Source organism: Cephus cinctus, unplaced genomic scaffold, assembly GCF_000341935.2.
Source record: "Cephus cinctus unplaced genomic scaffold, Ccin1 Ccin1_scaffold0599, whole genome shotgun sequence".
In the NCBI taxonomy this organism is placed as follows: Eukaryota; Metazoa; Arthropoda; class Insecta; order Hymenoptera; family Cephidae; genus Cephus; species Cephus cinctus.
In genome coordinates, this window is record NW_014333245.1 from 1,603 (window position 1) to 24,338 (window position 22,736).

Sequence of the window (22,736 nt, forward strand, 5' to 3'; positions counted from 1 at the left end):
ACCATACGACAGTGGCTCGAGGACCGTCATGGAGAACCATCGCCGCAAACCTTCTTCAAGGAACCAACTCCAAAGGAAGGACCGAGAGAGTGGCTACGTTGCCAAGGCAGCCACGTAGGGGGTGACACCCATCCAGGTCGCCACCATCACCACAAGTATGCAGCCCCAGTGCAGTCCCATCATATGGGTAGTAAAGAAGCCCATGTGATAGCGATGGAACCCTCTCCCTCCAAGTCTGCGGACATGTCCGGGAGGATTTTTTTTGACAGGCCTGGAGGCCACAATCTTGCCCACCGCGCGATAGCCAGCGCCGTGCGATCAACTTGCGAGGCCCTGGAAGGCCTGCCAGGACGGCAATAATGGAAACAACCAATGTCCTGCCATGCCGGAGCGCGTAGCTCTCTCGACACAGCGATCATACGAATCACCGAGGTTCTGGAGGCCCAGGAGGTCCGGACAGCTGATGAATTCACCACTTCGAGCCAGATCTTGCGAAAAGCACGTGTGCGATTTTGATTTTCCTGCGTATTCGAGTTTGAGTGAATTTTCTGAGTAGATACGGTGATCAATTGGATTCCAGTGTGTTGCGGATTGCTGTGAGTGAATACATACACGAGTAATAATATATCTGTATGGTGAGCCTTGGGGTTGGGTTAAGTAGGGATGGAGTGGGTCCCAAAATTTTTGCGATTGAAATTTTTTCATTTAAAAATGCGCGTTGAAAATTTTTCCGTACGAAAACTAAGTGGAAGCGATAAAACTATCAGCAAAAGTAATATTTCGGAAAGTAAAAAGGAAAATTGAAAGACAAACCCACATCGGAAAAACACACATCGGTAACGGAAAAACTAAAGTAGATCTTGTCCATCCTCATGGACTAATGGATGAGATTGTATTTCGGAATATAAAAACAACAGGTGGTTTAAGATTTTAGGCAAAATATTTTATGACTTAGGCGATGCATCCTCTTTTAGTAAAGACAGTGGTTTTATTAGCAAAAGTGATGGATGAGATTGTGTTTCAGAATGTGAAAAGGAAAATTGAAAAATAAGCCCACATCGTGACGAAAAAACTAAACGGAAGCAATAAAATTAGCAGCGAAAGCAATATTTCTTAATGTAAAAAAGAAAATTGAAAGATAAACCCACATCGTGATGGAAGACTAAAGTAGATCTTGCCCATCCTCATGGACTAATAGATGAGATTGCGTTTCGGAATGTAAAAACAACAGGGGGTTTAACATTTTAGGCAAAAGATTTTTCATTTCAAAATTCGACGTGAAAATTTTTCCGTATGAAAACTAAGTGGTGGCGATAAGATCTTCAAGATAATTTTTATAACTTTGGCGATGAAGAAGTATGACTATTTAAGGAGCTGGAAAATGTTTTCTAATTTTTATCAGGTGTGTGAAAAAATGTCTAAATTCTATCGACTTCACCTTTAGCTTCCACCACCATACTATTCTAAATAAACCCGCATATAAGCCCGACATCGCTTTTGAGGTCGGTAATAGTACAGCGACTTGTGTTGCCGGATCGTCGACGAAATATCGATACTCCGAATTGTGCCGAATTATGCTCCATTCTATCGATTTTGAGAAATATCGAGCACGAAAATATCGATTCGTCGAAAACAGATTTCATATACTATTTAGTTTTGTAAATTTACCTTATACAATCGAATTATTACGATGAAAACTTTAATTCTTGGTTTATTTGTGAATAGAAACAAAAAATTTTATTTGAAGTGTAACAAAGTTTTTTTAGCATAATATTACATAACAAGTACATAAAAAGTTCTTTATCAATAAATCAACAGATTTGTTAGACTATTTTTAAATCATAATGCGCTTAAGTGAAATAAGACTAGTAAACTGAAATAAGACTAGACTCAGTGTCTGATAAAATATTTTATCGTCCAGTTCTTTCAGTACATGCTTTATTGATTGTTTACCGAAGCTAGGTCAGGACAATTTTCTTTCTGTTCAGACCAATATCTAATTGGGTCCGCTTCTAACGAAGTGTGTTTTTTGCTAGATATTGTTTAAGATTCGAGTCCAAACTTCCAAAATCAAGCGCCACTCGTTTTGTAAACCTTCTTTTGTTTTAATAGTTCAATATGAAATTTCCAAACCGTGTTTTGATTTTTCGTTGTAACATCGTTAAATTGTTTAACGGGCGTACTTGACTTATCTCACTTCAAAAGAATGTTAATTTTGTCAATCGTTTTTATGCGCGAAATAGCACTGGGAAAATGTAAGACCTCGAATCTCGGAACGAGTACCGTAGGAATTGTGATCAAGGAATTAAAGTCTATACCCTTGTAGCATCTGTCAATTTCAGGGATCAGTTCATTTTTGAAAGATTTCTCGATTTCGAATAAAGTCTTGAGGTTTTCGATAGACTTTTTTAAGCAGTATATGATCGGTATAATTTTACTACGAGTTACATACGTCTGACCTCATATCTCTTTCGTAACGACTTCGGCCGGTCGAAGAATTTCCAATATTTCGTGAATAATTGCCACTTCTGAAGCAGTCAGCATAGGTAGCAAATGAGGCAGTGTCAACAGCACCGAACTGAGTACGTCAATGAGATCGAGGAACCGTTCGAGCATATAAAATGTCGAATTCCATCTGGTCGCAACGTTCTGAATCAAACACAAAGATGGATTTCGTAGATGTGCTTTTTGTAGTTCGTCAGCGGCAGTCGGGTGTCTAAAATATGTAACGATTGTTTTGATTTTTACTATCAACTCTTTTAGAGGTTAGACAGCAGTAATTTCAGTTAGGACTAAATTCACTGAATGGGCGAAACACAGCAAGTGACGACTCGAACCGAAGGTGTCGCACGCTACTTTAACTATATTAGCATCTTTATCTGTTACCACAGCAGTAACTTTGTTGATTGGAATTTTCCATTCTTCGCATACCGATCTGAAGATACTCGGCAGTGTGACGCTCGCTTAATTCGACAACGTCCAGAACTAAAGACGAGAGATTATCGTCCTCAATGAAATGAACAGAGAAGCCTAAATAACTGATAGAATTCATGGTGTCTGTTCAAACATCAGCCGTAAGCGTGAAATCAGGAAATTCACCCAATTTTTCTTTGATGATCGCAGAAAGAACTTCGTACTTGCGGTCGATAAGATCTGTTACTATAGTGCATTTGGAGCTTTATACAGCAGTGCGGCAACGCTGAGGAAATACTGACAGTCCATTTTCTCGATCGTACTCAGTGGCATGTCGTTCTTTACGAGCATGTAGATTATTGCATTTGTAATTACACGGGCCCTTGTTCCTCCATCTATAAATATGTATGAAAATATAAGTATTAAGTACTCTTGAAATAAAACCAATGACAGAAATGATTTTCAAAAAATGCTACATGGCAATACAACCGCGATGGTCACAAATTTACAAAAATGAGATTATGCTTTTATCAGTAAATAAAAAAGCAATTTTACCTTTAAAAGATGATATTGTAGACACGACAGTGTCGATTCTAGGCTGCGACTGTACTGAATGTTTACTGTGTTCGCACGTTTTCAAGTTCGATAACTTCTGTAATAACTGAAAAGTGACTACACGTAAACTAATAATCGGTATGGATGATATCTTCCTTTTTATCTCTCTCACATACCGAATCATTGCCGCTGTCTATAGCAAGCTATCCTTCAGGTTCGTATGGTTCCTCAGGATCTTTCGAGTCGTCTTCTAGATCACTATCATGCTAGAAACACAGAATTATTATTTTGCAGTGTATTAATAAGATTGGCGTGCTTCGCACTAGTCAAATCAGTGTTAAATTTTTGTAATTTCTGTAAAGTTTTATGAATTACGTTTTTGCTGAGCTTTTCAAAGGATAATTTGGAATTATATAGTGTTTACCGATTTTTATGCGCGACGGCTCATCCGGTCTTTTGAAAGAGGTTCTAAAAATTGCCAGTCTAAATATTCAATAATACCGCTTAAAAGATACATTGTTTTGTTAAGAAACATTATCAACGTGGCCAATTCTTAGTTCATTGGCTGTAATAGAATCAGTTAAACTGGTATTAAAATTCGTAGAAAAAATACGGATTATTCTTGGAAAATACTGAACATTAATGTACCTCTTCGGAAATTACCCTTCACTACAGTCAATTACTTAGTAAAACTTTGTATGTATAAACGATAATAAATATTTAGTATTGACTTGACTAGTGCAAATTGCTTTAACATCCTTAATCCATTAAAGACGATCAAAAAATTAAAAATTGCTGCTCGCCTGGGTTTTTGGATTGCTACAAAGCATATTGCGCGAGATACAAAACTGTGTTTGAGAATTCTGGTGATGCCGTATTATGTGTTGATTCAAGTTAATTATATTTCCTGTCGCTTTTACTTCTACATTACATATTTTGCACGTACCACCCATTGAGGTTTTTACGAAGAACATCCAAACGTCACTTCTTGACAACTGGATAGCTAAAAAAATAAAAACCTGTATTGATCAATGTAATTCAAAGTGATTATTAAAAATCTGCTAGGCAACACAACTATACATTAAGAAAGGATTCTGTAATTAAGTTTGACAAAGAAAAGTAATTTTCATAATTACCGTATTTACTTTATGTCACCATTATCTACTATCATTTGCAAAGGGACGAATCTTTTCGAAGATGAAGCTTTTTCTGTTGCAGAGATATCTTGATAAATAGGAACTTTGAGTGCTGCAGAAACTGCTGAGTGCTCCTAATTCTGCTGCATTACTAATTCTCTCACTGTACACATAAAACATCACAGTCGAAATAGTTAATAAAAAAAAGACTTTCCATGCAATTTTTTTCTTAATATGCAGTTTTAAATAGTAAATATACATGGCTACTTAACTTACAAGTCATTACCATCATTGACTTCCACAGTACTTCAATGTTATCATCCTCATTTACTATTTTCTTGCGACTGATGAGATCACTAACATATGCTGGTGCAAACAAATTGGAATCTGCAATAAAATATATACCAATACAATTATTAAATTTGAAAAAAGTATAATTCGCTAATCTATTAACAAGAATCTATATACATACGTTTTAACTTTACGTAAGTCTGGCAGTTAATGTCGTCAACTCCATGAGGACTCTGTCGGTTTATTTCGAAGAAGAACGAATAATTTCGTTCTGACGTCGGATCTGAAACAGAAAAACGCGTCACGGGGACTCGAATATATTTTTATCACGATCACAATATAAACAAAAATGGTTAAGCGGAAAATATAATTTGGCGCTAAATAAATAAATATGGTACTATCTCATTCTCAGTCGTGGCGACTCAGATGATGTAGTATATCGTCTCAAATTAATGTAAATGGAACAAAGGCTTATTGCGAGGATACACGTCGACATAATTGCCATCATGATTGTCTGGACGTTTAATGCCGAGTTCGTAGTGAGGAACGTCGAACGAAAGCGTGCTCGAAAGAACGTATGATGTGGTATGTTGTGTAATATGAGCGTATGATAATAAGCGATAACGTAAACATGGGAGCGGGAAGACAAAGACACTGTGGATTGAAAACACGAGAGATTTGGCGCTTACCGGTGATGTTTGCATTTCCGTTCCGGCCATGTGTTCCGGAAAGCAAACTTATAGCCACGACGGTATTGTATCAGGATTTCATCAATGAAATTTGACATACGAAGACTCAGTCAATCCTGTTGGAATACTTGTAGTTGAGCGTACCCGTAGTGTAGCTAACTTCTTTCGGATATGAGCTGCTGGCGCGCAAACAGAAGGCAGTCACATATAATTTAAAGTAATTAATTTTCTTAATTCTAGATATTCATTTTAAAAACAAATTATTTTCAGTATCGATATTCTTGTAAAAATATCGATTCGGAATATTAATTGGCCTGTAAGTATCGATAAAAAAAACGATATTTTCTGAGTAAAATATCGATACCTTGAAATATCGATATAAAAACTGCATCACTAATTTCGGACAATAAGCAATTCTGGTAAAATTTGGTCAGATGACGCAGCATACTATCTGTCCAAAATTAATCGTCTGCGTGGACAGTAGTTACCTTGATCCCATACGGCGTCCACAGTCCGCAGCAGCAATACTTTCGTTTACTTATGTGGAGCTGCCCTTGGATCTCCTAGTAGTACTTATGATGTTTGTGTAGGGTTCCACCTTTGTTGAAGATCCCCGTCACGGCTGGTATATTTGCTGCGATTGCCTCATCCAGCGTCTGATCTCTGGCGCAGAAAGAGCACTTGATCTCTACGATTCCATTGTCGCCAATAAGACCATCAGGAGTGGCGCCTAGAAAGAGATATCTTTTTGTATAAATAATCCGTAATCCTGGAAACTGCGACCCGTTCTGTTCCTCGATCTGCTTTCGGGCTTTTTTTCACAAGTATGTGCGTAGAGCATTGCCGGTGTAGTAACTTCCTTGTTGTACAGGATGGTCTTCAAGAGCGCTTTGCACAGCGTTGTGGGTCTGCGTCAGCACATAGCTCCGAAGTGAGAAGCTGTCAGTAGCTTCTTTCGCTGAACGTTCCACCGTTTCGATTCGTGCTGCTCGATCGTCGAACGCTCCACCTTGGCTCGGTCCTTTTACAGTTTCCAAAGACGACTAGAATGGCCTTTCTTGTCTTGCTGGAATTCGTCTTCTGGTAAATCTGGTTGCGAACTTTGTGGGCCATAATCCTTATCGGCTGCGCAGTGACGTTTTCTTCCTGACCCACTGCCCTTGGGCTTATCTGCGCTTTGACGCTTTGTTGCCCAACGTCTCTTCGTCTCCTTCGCATGCCGCCGCTGATTTTCGAGGCAAAGTACAGTCGCTGATGGTATCTTTTTCAAAGCAGTAGCGACTGCTGATAAACTTCGGCCCGTGTTATACTGAACAACAGCCCCGGAACATCTTGCGTTGTAGGAGCCACGTTTTGCGAAGTTGATTCGTTTTCCGCCGATGAACTTGCAAATTACGGAATTGTAGCTTTCAGCCATGTTGCTAGTAACATTCCGCAGTAGGCTATCCCTATGGTGGCTCAGCTGAATTACGATGTCTTTGAAACGGTTGAACAATCCCATGCGCTTCAATTCCGGAACTTGATTTATCTCGTCGGACTTCAGCACTCCGCAAAAATAGGAGGCACAGTTTTGATGATCTCCGAATATATGATGCGGAATGTTTAAAATGTCGCGTCGTAGGTCATATTTTTTTTGCTGCGTTTCCGTTTTTTCTTCGTTACGATATTCCACAGCTTTTACGACAGCACTTCTAAATTTCTTTACTTTGCCTTCGATGACGCTTCTCCAATTACCGATGCGTCCCTTTCCCTTTGTGGACTCTTTCACTTTGTTACACAGGTTGCGAAGCAAGTGATTTATGCATTCGATTTTCTTCACTTGCACGTTTTCGTACGGATTCATATTTAGAATCTTTTTGTACACACTGCTATCTCCATCAGCAATGAGCTCCGTGTACATAAGATTGTGCATTTCGATGCTGCTGCAGAATCCTTCCGCGATGGCGTCACTTTCCATGCTCGTTGAGCTCTTATTACTTCCCCAATTCTTGAAACATGTATGTTTTCGGGGCTCCACGTCCTTAGCATCGGCGTACGCGCATAACGCACAATATTTATTCCTCACGCCAATAAACAAGATCTTCCTTGTATGGTAGCCCACGATAGCTCCAACACCTGCGAGGGAATTGTATTTTGTCTTGTATGACCGAGTCATCCAGCTTCCGTCGGCGACCACTGGAATCATCGCGATTCCATCTTTGGTGACGTCACCTCGGGTAACTGCAAGTTTCATCTCTTCCTCCGCAGCCGCTGTCATATTTTCTGCTGCGGCTTTTGCGAATCCCTCGCCGACTATTTCCGCATAGTTTTGCGACGTTTTGCTGGATGGAGACTGTACAGCCATCGCCGACAACACCTCCTTCAATTGCGCACCACCGATACCTGCGGTGATGCATCCGGCTGCAGCGGCTGTGTGAATATCCAGACCAGCGTCATCGGGGGGGTCTGACCACACACTACTCTTGAAATGGCACATGCGACACTCGAATTGAAATTGAGTCCTCAATCCGTGTCTATGTGTTCCAGTCAATACCAGGTCGCGAAATGCACAGTCCAATGATTTGCTGTGTTCGTCGAATCGGTGATGAATTTCAGTAAAGACGTAACCGAAATTCACTATTTGTCGTCCTACCAAATCCACTGGTTTTACTCGACCAATGTCGAGCTCATTATTTTTCTCCAGCTCTTCCGAGTCGTCTGCTTCACTCGTGTTAGGTACGCCAGTTTCTACAATATTTTCCACCTCCGCAGGTGGTTCATTGTAAATATCCGTGACAGTGACATCATCATCGACGGATGTTGTTGGGCACCGCACAGGCGAACACTCGTTTCCGCGATCGTCGAATACATCTTCTGTAAAATTCATGGCGGCTGATGTCGACGGTGGCCGCATTGTTTCTTCTTCACTGTCAAGCTCTGCCAAGGGATTGCTGGTATATCCCAACGGCACATCAGGTCCTATTGGATCACTGATGTTCCATATTCCGCCAATTCGCCTTAGTCGTGCTTCTGTTCTTGCTGCACGAGATAACCCCACTTTTCGTTTGGTCGGACGTTTTGACGGCCACACTTTTCCAAAGCGATCACGGTGCTTCTCGTTGGTAATGTTTCTCTCCATTTCGCTAAATGACACTAATTATACTAGGAAACTACACTAAACTACACTACATTGCACTCACTAAACTGCACGAACGGTATGACAGAGGCTGATAAAAAATCTTTCGATTATTAGAACAATACCGGTGAACACGGACGTTTTATAGCAACATCGTGTGCAGTATACCGTATTTATATATGTAGAACATCATAAACGTCACGCGGGAATATCTCGGGCTAACGTCTCGCGCTTCGATTGGTGTTCCAAGGAGCCAATAGCTCCCACATGCCGTTCTTTGGCTGCAGCGCTTTGTTAGTCGCCAGTAGTCGCAACATATCACCATGGCCGAACGTACGTACTGATCTTCCATTGTATTCATTTCTGTTCACAGCTGTTCTCTCATGCCTGCATTCGTAAGATTATTGCATAATTTATATTTTCTTGTGACATAGGAATTGAAATTCTTATCGTGTATAGTCTAGCACCGAGCCAATTGGTAATAATCCTACATTGTCAATAAGCTGCCATACACGCCCGCTTGTCATAACGACGCCATGACTGCGATTCAAATGTGTAGTATACAGGATGTTCCGAAAGTACCTGACCGTGGGTATGGCGGTGTTCGGGAGGCTTCACTGATCACGAAAATGACCTTCTTTTTGTCCGGAAGGTCATAGTTTTTAAATGGGAGCAGGTCAAAGTTGACCAATCAGACCGAAGCATCAACAGAAACGTAGGCACCTACGAACTCTAAGTTTTCTTCCCTCGATTTTGTTTCTCGGTGGCTATGGGCAGACAGAAGCCAGGCGAAGCCATGCCTATTAGGTATCACTCGCTGAGGACAGTCGTGCACTAACTGAAAAATGCAAAATCCTATGATAATGTAGGAAATAATAAAGATCTGTCGCAGTAGGTAAATCCAAAATTTGTCACCTACAAGTATTATGTAACTTGGTGTGGATGATAAAAGCGTATTTTTTCTGGTATTTTTTTCCAGAACTTTTTCCGCGATTTATTCTGGAACGCTTTTATCGTCTACACCAAGTTACATAAAACTTGTAGGTGACAAATTTTGGATTTACCTACTGCGACAGATCTTTATTATTTCCTACATTATCATAGGATTTTGCATTTTTCAGTTAGTGCACGACTGTCCTCAGCGAGTGATACCTAATAGGCATGGCTTCGCCTGGCTTCTGTCTGCCCATAGCCACCGAGAAACAAAAGCGAGGGAAGAAAACTCAGAGTTCGTAGGTGCCTACGTTTCTGTTGATGCTTCGGTCTGATTGGTCAACTTTGACCTGCTCCCATTTAAAAACTATGACCTTCCGGACAAAAAGAAGGTCATTTTCGTGATGAGTGAAGCCTCTCGAACACCGCCATACCCACCGGGTCAGGTAGTTTCGGAACACCCTGTATATAATACTTTTCATTATGATTATTTTCAGCAGCAGTGCGGACCACAGACTCCGCTTGGGGTTGTAGAAATCTTTGTTCGCGTATTTTGCGTAATTGATAAAAATATTTGTGTAAATCAATATTTCTATTTTCTTTTGGATACAGTTCTCGGCCATCACGGATTAGTTGCACCAGCTCCGGTGAGGACTCCTAATATATTAATTGGTGAAGGGATTTCGATTGATAGTTCAGATTCGTCCTGTTACGTTCTCGATTCATCGCTCTCTGTCTCTCATCCTATTTGCCTGACTCTTACTCCGACCCTCTCTACCTCAATCTAGCAGCCGTGCATTTCCGAAACCATCCGGTCCCATTCGTGCATCCAGTTGCGTTTGCTGATTTTACGCGACCCCAAAGATCGGCACCTACGGTTCCGTTTCTTAATTTTACGCGTCCCCAAAAATCGACAGGATCTGTTAATATATCGTCTCTTCTGATAGGTTCCGCCAGAGCTCTCGTTTTGACGGAGTTGGGCCTGTTCCACCCCAACTCCCAGTTTATACCGGCTCGTTAGTTCCCGTTGAAAAAAAAAAGAATTAGCTTGCGGCCGCCTGGCTTGCGAATGCATGAACGAAGAGTGGACGGTCGAAGGTAACGTAAGTTGTTTCTCGAAAATAGTTCGTCTTCGAGTGTTTTGCTATCGTTGTCGAGTTAAGAAAAGAAATACGTTACAGTACATACAATATATTCTGGACATTTAAGCATGTATACAGGGTGTTCGTTATGAAACGCACTGTAGTAACATCGTTGCATTCCTTTTCAAATTCTAATGAATACGTGTATTTTCATTTTTTACTTCATATATCAAAATTTCGAGATAATCAAGGTCACGAGCCAGCCCGCAAGGCCTGTTTACACTAGGCCAATAACACTAAGAGTATCGTCGTAGTGTCCCTGTTTATCTGCATGTAATTGAGTTTGAGATAATCAAGGTTAAAGTTGCAGTAATAGGACCAATCAGAACGCGTTTAAACGGAGCGTAGATGACGTCGAGAGTCAGTCCACGAGGCCTGCTTACACTAGGCCGATGACACTAAGAGTATCGTCTTTTGTATCTTACTCAATTACATGCAGATAAACAGGGACACTACGACGATACTCTTAGTGTTATTGGCCTAGTGTTGGCAGGCCTTGTGGGCCGACTCGCGACGTCATCTACGCTCTGTTTAAACGCGTTCTGATTGGTCGCATTACTGCAAATTCAACCTTGATTATCTCGAAATTTTGATATATGAAATAAAAAATGAAAATACACGTATAAATTAGAATTTGACAAGGAATGTAACAGTGTTACTACAGTACGTTTCATAACGAACACCCTGTATACATAGATGTATGTAGAAAACATATCCATAGAATATACAAAATATATTTTTCATATTATGAACCTAAAACGAATATACAAAGAATATCTCATGTTATGTGGAGTGTGATTACAGTAGAAACCGTATATGTTCAATGTAAGATCCATATAAGGCTTTACGGTTTTTGACACTATTTCTGTAATCGGGCAAAGGAAAATGATCCTCATATGATCCTTATCGAGACCTGGTTAGGCATGCCTTACAGGTAGATGCCTTACAGGCATGCCAATCAGGCAGTCCTAATTCGGACCCGATCAGGATCGCACGAAGTATGTATTAATGAGGCATGCCTTAACTCTGCCAGATCGGGTCCTGATAGTACTTCGAGCATGCCGGATCAAATTTCTAGTCGGAATAGTGTGTATTTTCGTTAATCTTATCCGTTAAGTAGTCTTATTTACCTGTAGATAATTTTCGTTATTCCTTCCTATCCCTGTATTCTTCACACGCCCTGTGTGGAAAAGTAATAAGGAAACCTGGTTATATGCGAAAGGAATGTCTGTTCATCGAGGGATTTGGCCATTGAAGAAGGATGGTAAGGGAGCGAGATCTCAGTGGAGAGGAGGTGCAGGGTGCAATCAGGCAGGCCCGCGAGAGGGGACCAGCGGTCTATGACCCCTTTGCGAGAAGGGCCAGCCTTTTAAAAGGCCTTAAAGAAAACCTCCTAATGGCGGGGGTACAAATCGCGTAGGAATTACACCAGCCGGCAACACCAAAGGGGGAGTTACTAGTGTCGGCAAGGTAAGTTTCGGGACTGAGAACAATACCAAACCCAAGTGGCGAGTCCGGCGGAACCATTTTAGCCGTCACAACATCGGGACTGGCAAGGAGCCCTCCCCCTGCGGGAGCAGAAGAATCAACAACGCTCCAAAGAAGGAGACCATGTGGGAGGAACTCCGACACATGAAGGAGGAGGCCCGCAGGCTTCGAACGCTCTGCTGGAACTGCGGGCATCTGAGGCATCGTCACACCCAGTGTGACAGACCGTGGGAGCGGTTTTGCCGTCACTGCGGAACTCGTGGCGTGCTCGCGAAAGAGTGCCCAGTGTGCGAGTACCATCAACGCAAGGGCACCTTCCAGGACTCGAAGACGCCACGACACTAGGCGACGAGAAACAATGGGAGGGCGGGGGGTAGGCTTTTTGATTTTTTTTAAATATATGGGGAAGGTTTGTTGGGAAGGGGGGTTAATTAATTTTTGAGGGGAAATATTGGGAGTAGTTTACTAAGGGTGTCGAGTCATCTGTAGAGTCTGGGATTTTCTTTTGGCCGGGGGGGGGGGAAGAGATTCAAATTTCAAAGTTTAACTCTCATACGCTCCTTAGAAATATTTACAAATAAGATTCCATAAAAAAATGGGTGAAATATCACCCAAGGAGCGTATGAGGGTTAAGAGACGGGGTTAGCGTGTGCGTATAAAATAAGATAGCCGATGACTATGCAACCAGGGATTAGAAAAAAAAGCGTTAATATTAAGTATTGTTATTTTGTGATATCTCTTGGTACCGTCTATATTAGTCATCAGTCTGTACAACCGTCTTCGGTCTGTGTATGGTTAGCTCACTAGAGTTATTTTGGAGTTTAACAATAAATTAGTATTTGTTTAATTGTTAATTATCCTGCGTCGAAATGATTTCGGAGCGGTTTAGTATTTTCGCATTTCCGACTTGATTAGGTATCCGCGGACTAAACTTAGCAGTAATAATGTGTATTAATTCCCTTCGGAGTTTGTATTTTGTATTTCACAAGGAGTGGTCGGTCTCGTAAGAGAACCGACACAAAAATTAAGACGTTATGAACACACGAAACACCAATGATGGCCCTGGCTACGGCAGAGGGGTCCAGCGAATGCGCGTCACGGCATTGGCGTGACGTATAAACAGGAGAAGTATGTCTACGACCGTGGAGCACCACTGGAGGAGGTCGCATACGCGGCAAGACGCCGCGAGATTATCGAGGATCCTGGATGCATCAGGAGATTGCAGTAGAGGTCTGGAGCCGCGCAACGAGGGATAGGGTGCGGATGTGATTCCCGCCCCGTCAAAAGACGCTGCTAACGTCCAGAAGAGGAGAAGATGCTAGTATCTATTTTTGTAGGATCGAACAGAATAATTGAAGATTGCGCGCGAATTTGCATGCAAAACTTTCCCGTTCAGTCCACGCTACGCATGACCGTTTCGGTCGTGTGTTGAGTAATGTAAGAGCCGCATAATGGTACTTTTTCCCGACGATAAATTCGTAGATGGTAAAAAGGTAGTTAGGGAATTGCGTATTTACTGACTGTTATTTTCAGTAGTTAAATAAGTTTCCGGAACTGATTCCGACATCGAAATTATTCGTGACGGGATAGACTGCGCGTACTTAACAACACTCGAAAGATGGACATTCCCAGCGGAGAATCTGCGGGATCTGTGTACATACTCGGTGTCTTGATAGGAGGTCAGTTATTGTTACGAAATTCGACCGTGTAAATATTGTGAATCGGATAAGACGGGCAATAGGCCACTTATCGGCGAATTTGGTAAATATTGCGGTATTTAAACACTTGCGCGTGCATTGCGTAAGATGCGTGTTGTTTCCGGAAATGTCCGAAGTTTGAAATATTACGTGACGTTACGTATTAATAAGTATATCAGACGATATACTTATCCTCTAATGTACCCAGTCTCCGAAACTTGAACATTCCACCCTATCCTAACCTTATCTAACCAAACCTAGCGTGAACTAATGTTAAACCACATACAATATACTATAATTCTATTCCATTTATTTAAAAGTGTACAGAATTTGGAGTAAAAAGTCATTTGTGTCCAATTGGTTTGAGCGCCAGTGGGTCCCCTCCCTCCCAGTGGACACCTAATAGTCCCGGCGCGCGATCTGGTTGGCAAGGTATCACGGGAGCGGGGTATTTTTGTTTTGGTCCACCCGCTAGACGAGGGAGGATGAGGGGGCAGGGAATTCTCGTGAGGCGGGAATTCCTTCGGCTAAATTTGGCAAAGCAGTAACAATAGGACTCAGTAATCTTCGGATTTGCCGAATTCAATCTTTTTCGGGTAATCGACAGCCTAACACGTGTGTGAATTTTGCGAACAATTACGGGTGGGGAACTTCGGTTTTTCCTTTGGTGCATTGACGACTCGGCCTGTTTATTTGTGTATCTCTGGTGAACGACGCGGCTTGTGGTTTTGGACTCGATTTTGGAACCGTTTTGACGGAATTAAGGGTGCAGGGTGACTGTGCGATGTGTGAGGAGGTGCGTGTAAGAACGGAAGTGCGACCAGAGACGCCAACCGAAGCCGAGGACCCCTCACCTCGAATCGGCCCATTTGTTTTTTTGTGGAGATACTTTTTGGATAAACCGCTTCAACGGTAAGTACCCCCGGGAGCGGCCCTTCTTATTGCATGTATTCCCCTCGGAGAAGGGCCAGGATAGCCGTCTTCACTGAACCCGAGCGGAGATCGGTCGCAAGGGATTCGCGAACCGTTGGTAGGGCAGGCTAGGGACGGTGGGAAAGGTTAACACTGCGGCCCTTACGGAGGGCCGCGCTCGCCGTTGGAAGTTATTGTACGCGTCGGGATGACTTGTACTGGCTCCGTTCTTTCTGATTCGAATAAACGGACATTCCAACTTCAAACGGCGTTTTCATTGGTGTACCCCGAATTGTTCGATTCTCGTCGCCCCCACGTTCCTCTCTATCATTTCAGCTAGCTGAGGCTGAACAGCCGGGAGACCGCGAGGAAGCGACTATAGGAGGAACGTCGGTGCGGAGAGTCCGCACCTGGCACCCAACACTCCGATTTAGTTCGGATTTCGGAGATTTTTCGAATTTTAGCACGTTGGGAGCGTCCGCGGATTGTTTGTAGGCGACGCCGTTGGACGGCATACGTCATAAAGCATACAGCTAAGCGCATTATATTATTGAACTTAGCAATGGAAACGGCAAAACTCAAAATGTCAAATGCCGATAGATGTGTGGGGCTTTTAGGTAAAAAGAGCCATCGCAGTAAAGATTTGCGCCGTCTTTCTGCGAATCCCAAACCGAAATTCGCTGATGCGCTAAAAGATGCCATGTTTTGCTCGAGCTGCAGAAAAAAAGCAAGCGCACCCAGCCAACTGCAGATTTTACAAACCCAAATGTTTCCCTTCTCGATGCACTTGATAATACAGTTGGTTTACATGAGCCACCAATGAAACGTTATCGACCATCAACCATTAAAAGGCGTATCAGGAAAATTCCTAAAACGAGATGTGCAAAATACTCATCCCGCTTTACCGTCGGCTTCAGAACACATCACTCCTCCTGCGGGACGTCCAGGTGAATTGGTGGAAGCTGATAAAGAAATGGAACTCACAGAAGGCGAAGAAGCAGAATCTCAGGAAATCGCTCAAGCTTGTTTAATTTTTATCCGTAGTCTTTCTTTTCATGACTCTTCTAGTGAATCATTTTATTTGAACGAGAAAAGCGATTCCGATAATTTTGAGACTAAAATAAGTAACACGCCTCGTTCACCAAGGGAGGTTGAATTAGAATCGATGTTCATTCAGTTGAAAACAAAGTTTAACGATCCATCCACTTCATTTTCTGACTGGATACAAGTCTTGACAATAGTTCCGATCTCTTGGAACGCACGCAAGATTGCTCGAGAATTCAATACAACAAGACACATGGCCACAAAAGCGATGAGACTCAGAGACAAAAATGGCATATTCACATCTCCGATTCAACGAGCAAGGCGAAGTCTAAGCCATGAGACCATGCAGAAAGTTCGTGGATTTTACGAAAATTACATTAACAGCCGTCTTATGCCTGTCGCCACAGAGTGTATCTTCATACGGATTGATGGCAAAAAGCAACTGGTCCAAAAGCGGCTTGTACTTTGCAACTTGAAAGAACTTCATCAAGCATACAAAAGTGCACATCCAGAGTCTTTTGTTCAGTTTAGTAAGTTTGCAGAACTACGCCCTAAACACAGCGTACTGACCGATTCGAGTGGGACTCATTCTGTCTGCGTTTGCGCTTATCATCAAAACTGCAAATTGATGCTGGAAGCGATAAACATCTGAAGTCTAAATAATAGTTCCACACATTCTATTAAGGGTTACAAGGATTGTCTCAATTAGATGATGTGTCAAGGTTCGAAGCCTGCGTATCATCTAGACGAGTGCAAGGACTGTCCCGGAACTAAGTATTTTGGTATTTATTTAACTGAGCTTCTCAATGATAAGATAGTCGATGAAGTTGAGTTCCGTACATGGCAATCAGCAGATGGATCAACACTTCATACCATCAAACTTGCCACAGCAAACTTCAGCGATACTCTTTGCGACCGTTTAAAGGTTCTAAAGCCGTATAATTTTATTGCCTGGGAATTGTTACGTATATCGGCCTTCATTCCAAAACAGAATAATAACGTAGCCGACAATCAATATAATTGCAGACTCAGCACGTTACCCACTGCATTGCCCGTGTCACCTACCCAGCTGGTTAGTCGAGTGCATTCTTAACGTCCTAACTATACCTAGAGCATCAGCAAAAATCAACTATATAAGCAGCTAAAATCATGGCACTGATGCTCAGAAAATCAATCAGTCAATCATTCAATCATTGTCACTCGTGGCTCTAACCGTTAGAGTATTAGATTCAATGTAATATTCGCAATGGGGCCTAGGTACGGATTCGTTATTACATACCCTAGGGGCCAAGCTGGATCGGTTACCGGGCAAAATTGAGCTGCAAAGACTAGTCTTTCCAAGTAGCGCATAGATTAGATAAATTTCTGTTCCACCAAATTTTACAATTTTTTTATCCCAGTATTTCTCATAATCGAAACACTGTACACGACAATTAATTGAAAACTTCTAAATTATTTGTAACAATATATCGCAAGTGCACATTTTACTCGCGTTTTAATATCTATTACCCATCCTCGAACATTTCAGAGAATATCTATCCACGTTGGAATAGCAAGGCGTGTTTCAATAACTTAAATGAGCAGCGAACCCACCATTGAGTGCATTCTTACCGTTCGGAATTCACTCAAATATTATTCACGTTACCTCCGGTCGTTCCTTTTCTTTTGGTTACTTCTAAATTTTTTTTATCAAATTTAAAAGCCTCGCTAGCCACTACGGCCTACGTAACAGAATAATCAAAATTTGGTGTTCAAACAAAAAACAATTTGGCGGAAGGAGAGATCTTAGTGCATTTTGACTTTTCGGAAAACTACGCTTATGTGGTCCAAGATGCGGCACGCTTATTTAATTATAATAATGATCAATGTACTGTACATCCGATAGTATACTATTTTCGAGATGGCGAAGAAATCTGTCATTGCAGTCTGGTTGTTTTGTCCGATAGTCTTCTTCAGGACACTACAGCTGTCTACGTTATACAGGAAATTCTAATAAAGCATATTAAACAAAAGCACACTAACGTGAAAAAGCTCATCTACTTTACGGATGGAGCCGTGCAACATTACAAAAACCGCTTTCAAATGGCGAATCTATTCTTTCACGAAGAATTCGGCGTGAAGGCTGAATGGCATTTTCATGTCACAGCCTATGGGAAAAGCGCATGCGATGGAATAGGAGCCATTCTTAAAAGGGGTGCTGCGCGCGCGTGCCTATAGATCATATCTGGGAAACCAATTCTGACACCAGCAGCGCTTTTTCAATGGACCAAAGCCAATTTAAATTCGATGGAAGTTTTTTTTATAGAAAAGAAAGACACGAGGACGCAAAAAAAGCTTCAGTGCAGATTTGCTGCTTTAAAAGCGATTCAAAAAAGTCATGCATTCATTCCGATGCCAGAAAATAAATTGATGATTAAGCGTTATTCCGCATGCGTAGAGGGTAATGAGTTCCCTATGAAAAACAGGAAAAAGAAGTAAGGTAAAGATACCAATGGCGGGACATGTCCCAGTAACTGGACGTACTGTTTCTGAAAGAGAAACGGAAATACGATTTTCTGTGTATGTCCCGTGATTAGGACCTCTCCTTAAGTGTCTCGCTATTGGTACCTTTACCTTAAATTCCCATGTAACCTTCCATTCAAAAATTAATTCTATCAAATGATATGTGTATAAATCAATCAACAATTCCATATTAACATTTGTATAACTCAATCTCAGAATAATAATATTGAACAGCGAACGAAGAACGCCTAATCAACAAAAAAAATGTAATAAATTTTTTTTTAAATAATGCGGGATATAAGTTTATATCCCTAAAGATAGTCTTAATCCTGAAAAATGTGGATGTCCTAATTTGTAATTTTGCACAAAATTCATATTCTATCTACAGAATATTAAAAAAATTCAATAACACCGATATCGGTGGGGCTTGGTCAGGAAAAAAATTGTATGAATTTTTTTTTAAATAGGTTTAGATTATGCAGTAAGAAGATGCATAAAAAGTTTTCAAGAAATGGGCAAAGAAAGTTTGGCAGATCGTCGTTATCAAAATTCAGGAAAGCGGAAGACGACCGAAGAAGATGTTGCCATAGTCAATAAAATGACAGAAAATCCTTTTGCCGCAGCGTCAAAAGTGCCCGTAACACTGGATTTATCAATATCGGCAAATACAGTAAAAAATTGTTTGCGAGAGGCTAGCATCCCTTGTCGCTAGCCTACACATAAAATAACGTTAACGGAAATACATCGCGAGGATCGCGTCGCATGTACATTACAGGAGCTACTACTTTCACTTGCTGAGCACGATATTACTATATATACAGATGAGAAAGTATTTTCTTCTTCCGAAAATAATATGCTTCATGTATGGCGACCGACCGAAGTAAGCAGATACGACCCAAAATATGTGGTTCCATGCAGTAATAGTGGACGTATTGCATGTGCAATGTGGGGGTGGATAAAGTGTTCATGCCGTGGCCCTGGAGAACTGGCGGAAGTATCACCGCACATGAACTCTGCTGAATACATAGATATTCTGGAGAACGCATTATTACCCAGCCTTCGCGCAATATACTCAGAAGAAGATATGCTGGTGCTCAAGTTAGTCCAGGACATTAGCGCAGTCCATAAATCAGCAATAACGCAAGAGTGGCTGAAAAATCATTCTGAAATAAACGTAGCGCAGTGGCCCGCTAAATCGCCAGACCTTAGTTTAATTGAAAATGTATGGGCAGAAATTGTTAGGTGCTGGCAACCTACAGAGCTCGTAATAGTCGGGGAGCCAGCGACAGATTTTTGTGACCAATACCAACCCGCCTGATTTTCATTTCTCTAATTCGTATTATGTTGTTGTGAAGCCTCGTGGACGTAAGCTGCGGTATCATGGGTGGATTGGGCAACGGCAGCCTCCCACGCACGTTAAAAAAAAATAAGTAAATAAGTGAAACCAACCCGGCTCAACATTTATTTGTTATTTAATTATCTTGCATAGAATATAAAAATAATAATCAGCTGACTGTAACGCGGTGGATTATACGTCAGCTGAGGCAATGAAAAGTGTGGCACATCAAACAAGTGTGAGCGCCGCGCGTACCTTTGATACAGAAGCTGACGGTCTTTCCACCGTCATATAGCCAGCTGATTGTTTTTTTTTTGTTTTAAGTATCATGTCAACTATTAATTTTCAATCGGGTTGAAATCACTAAACTCTAATTGTTTTTAGTATGTTTGTATAAGCAGCTGACGTATAATCCACCGCGTTACAGTCAGCTGATTATTATTTTTGTATTCTATGCAACATACTTAACCATAAATAAACTTTCAGTCGGATTGGTTTCACTTATTTGTTTATTTTTTTAACCTGCGTGGGAGGCTGCCGTTGCCCAACCCACCGTTACCGAACCAACTGACGTTCACGAGGCTTCATAACAACACCATTTGAAGCATATTACATAATGTCAGCCGGATTGAAATGACTGACCAAAATATGTCGCTGGCTCCCGGACTATAAGAACAAGAGTAGCTTTTACCTATCACTTTAAAGATGTGTGGAACAATTTTAGACGCAGACCTGAATTCATTGCTAATTTAGAGGAATCTGTCCAGAATCGGTTAAATCAAATAATTAATAGGAATGATTATTGGACAGATTATTAGGAGGATTCTCTACATTATATCTGCTTTTTTTCACTTGCAAAAAACTGTATTAAATAAAATTCACATCTCAAAATACAATATCACATAAACTATCATGAATATATTATTACACCTAAACCTTTAATTATTACATACTATTGAAGAATAATACAAATTTTTGTCAATAGTTACAGAGAAAGTTGGAATTGAACATTTTAATCATTATTTCTGCGTAAGATTGAAAACGATTATTGTCTTAATTTTCGTAGTGACTTATACATTCTAGCATAATGTTGCACAATACATTTATAAAACTCAATTTATAAACATAACGGAAGTATCCTTTTCTGCTGCTTTGAACGGCCAGCGATAATCTGATTCTATGAGCTGTAACCAAAGTGTTACCATAGACTCCTCCACACCACCTGGCTCGAGAGCACCACTGGCCTTAAGCATTGCGCCTTGCATTTATTGTTGTTTATTGTGTTATTCTAGCGTTTTTAGGATTAAGGTATTTAGCGTAAGATCCCGTCCCTCCGTCCTTTACTCCCTGCCCCATTCCCCTAGGGCACTGGCTCGGAGCCAACGAGGATCATCACCGTGGACCATCTACGACGACAACAGCCATCCCCGGAAGGATCGAGACAGTAGCTACGTTACCTAGGCAGCGGAAGATAAGGAAGACATGAGCAGGAAGAACAGCTGAACGGGCCACCTGGAACTGATGCCTGTCTAGCCAGTCACCCCGACTACGTGAAAAAGCAGCTCCGGTGCAGCCCCGTCACATGGATAGTAAAGAGGCCCGTGTGACAGCGGTGGAGCTCTCTCCCTCTGAGACCGTGGACATGCCCGGAAGACGAGGTTGACAGGCCTAGACGCCGCCATGTTGCCCATCGCGCGAACAGCCAGCCCCGTACCACCCTGCAACGAGGCCCTGGAAGGCCCGCCAGGACCGTATTCACTAAAGGCGACAGAGTCCTGCCAGGCCCAAATTGCTGACCAATGACAAAGCGCTTAGCCCTCTCAAGCCCAGCCGTCCAACCAATCACCGAGGCATTGGAGGCCCACGAGGACCGGAAAGTAGCAGGAAAGCGACACTTCGAGCCAGGTTGCGATAGTGTGCAGAGTGGATAGCGATTTTGGATTCTTTTTGTACAAACGAGAGTACGTGTGAAAGTGCAATTTGAATATTGTTGCGAATATCGTCTGCTGCTTGAGTGAGTACTGCGTGATTGCGCCTCCCCTCTGCCCTTTTGCCTACACCCTTTTCTATTTGGCGCCTTTTATATTTCGTAGGTCCCTTCTAGACATCGCAAGCCGTCCCACATGGACTGGCTAAATTTAGTTCTTCTCTTTAGAGTCAGCCTAGCCTTCTGTAACAAAAGCCGAGACCAGTGGTATATTGCGCACGCCCTAGCTTAGTATATTAGCGTCCCTTTTTTAGAAACCCCCCATACCCTCCTTTTTCCACCAACCGCCCTTTTTAGCCTACCATAACCGAGGTAATTGTAAGTAGCCATTTTGCGTTTAGGAACAGTCGTCCCTGATACCCACCCTCCTCTCTCCCGTGCTAGCCGTGCCATCGTGTCAAGTAAATATTCGAGGACCTTCTGAAGTCACTCGACGGTGCTACACCGTGATTGTAGCTCGGGCCCAGGTGTTATTTTCGTGTATCTAGTGCCGGTAAGTCCTCCCTGCCCCTCCTTCCCCCTCGGCCATTGCGTATCCCTCCTTCCCCCGACTCCCCTTCCCGCCAAACCAGTTTAAAGCCCTTCAACACCGCGTGCTCCTGCATGAGCCCTGTGTGTGATTATTTTGATTCCGTTTAGTCCAGTCATGGAAGCTAGACAGAAGGAGACAAAACTGTAATGGAGGAATCTTGAGAAATCGGGTCTGACATCGTGTCGAGCAATAGTTCAAAAATGTACCACGAGTGGTGATGAAGTTAGAAAAATCTATCTAGAAGAGTGCCCATCTTCTAAAAGTTAGGCCTATTTTTCGTGGCGTTACTTTTATTCTGGTTTCAGCCAATGATATACATAGCTTTGTGTCGACTTACGCCCGTTTTCTTCAACGCGGTTAAAGCTTCAAACTCGGTTCAAATCGAAATTTGTGTTTCTTCAGCAATGTGAACTACGTTCAACGGAGATCCCCCAAAAACACTTACGTGTAAAAAACTACGCCAA

The 22,736-nt window shown here is 41.9% G+C and overlaps 1 protein-coding gene across 1 annotated transcript; it reads right to left on the bottom strand.

The window, feature by feature from the left end:
• Nucleotides 1-1,711: 1,711 nt before the first annotated feature.
• Nucleotides 1,712-11,922, bottom strand: LOC107269098. Its single transcript, XM_025086356.1, has 10 exons — nt 11,905-11,922; nt 6,073-8,706; nt 5,585-5,763; nt 5,077-5,178; nt 4,881-4,991; nt 4,605-4,767; nt 4,415-4,471; nt 3,645-3,734; nt 3,469-3,565; nt 1,712-3,308 (listed from the first exon to the last, which is right to left on the bottom strand). The coding sequence occupies exon 2, from the start codon at nt 8,700-8,702 to the stop codon at nt 6,609-6,611; it is 2,094 nt and encodes a 697-aa protein (XP_024942124.1). The 5' UTR covers nt 8,703-8,706; nt 11,905-11,922; the 3' UTR covers nt 1,712-3,308; nt 3,469-3,565; nt 3,645-3,734; nt 4,415-4,471; nt 4,605-4,767; nt 4,881-4,991; nt 5,077-5,178; nt 5,585-5,763; nt 6,073-6,608.
• Nucleotides 11,923-22,736: the final 10,814 nt, after the last annotated feature.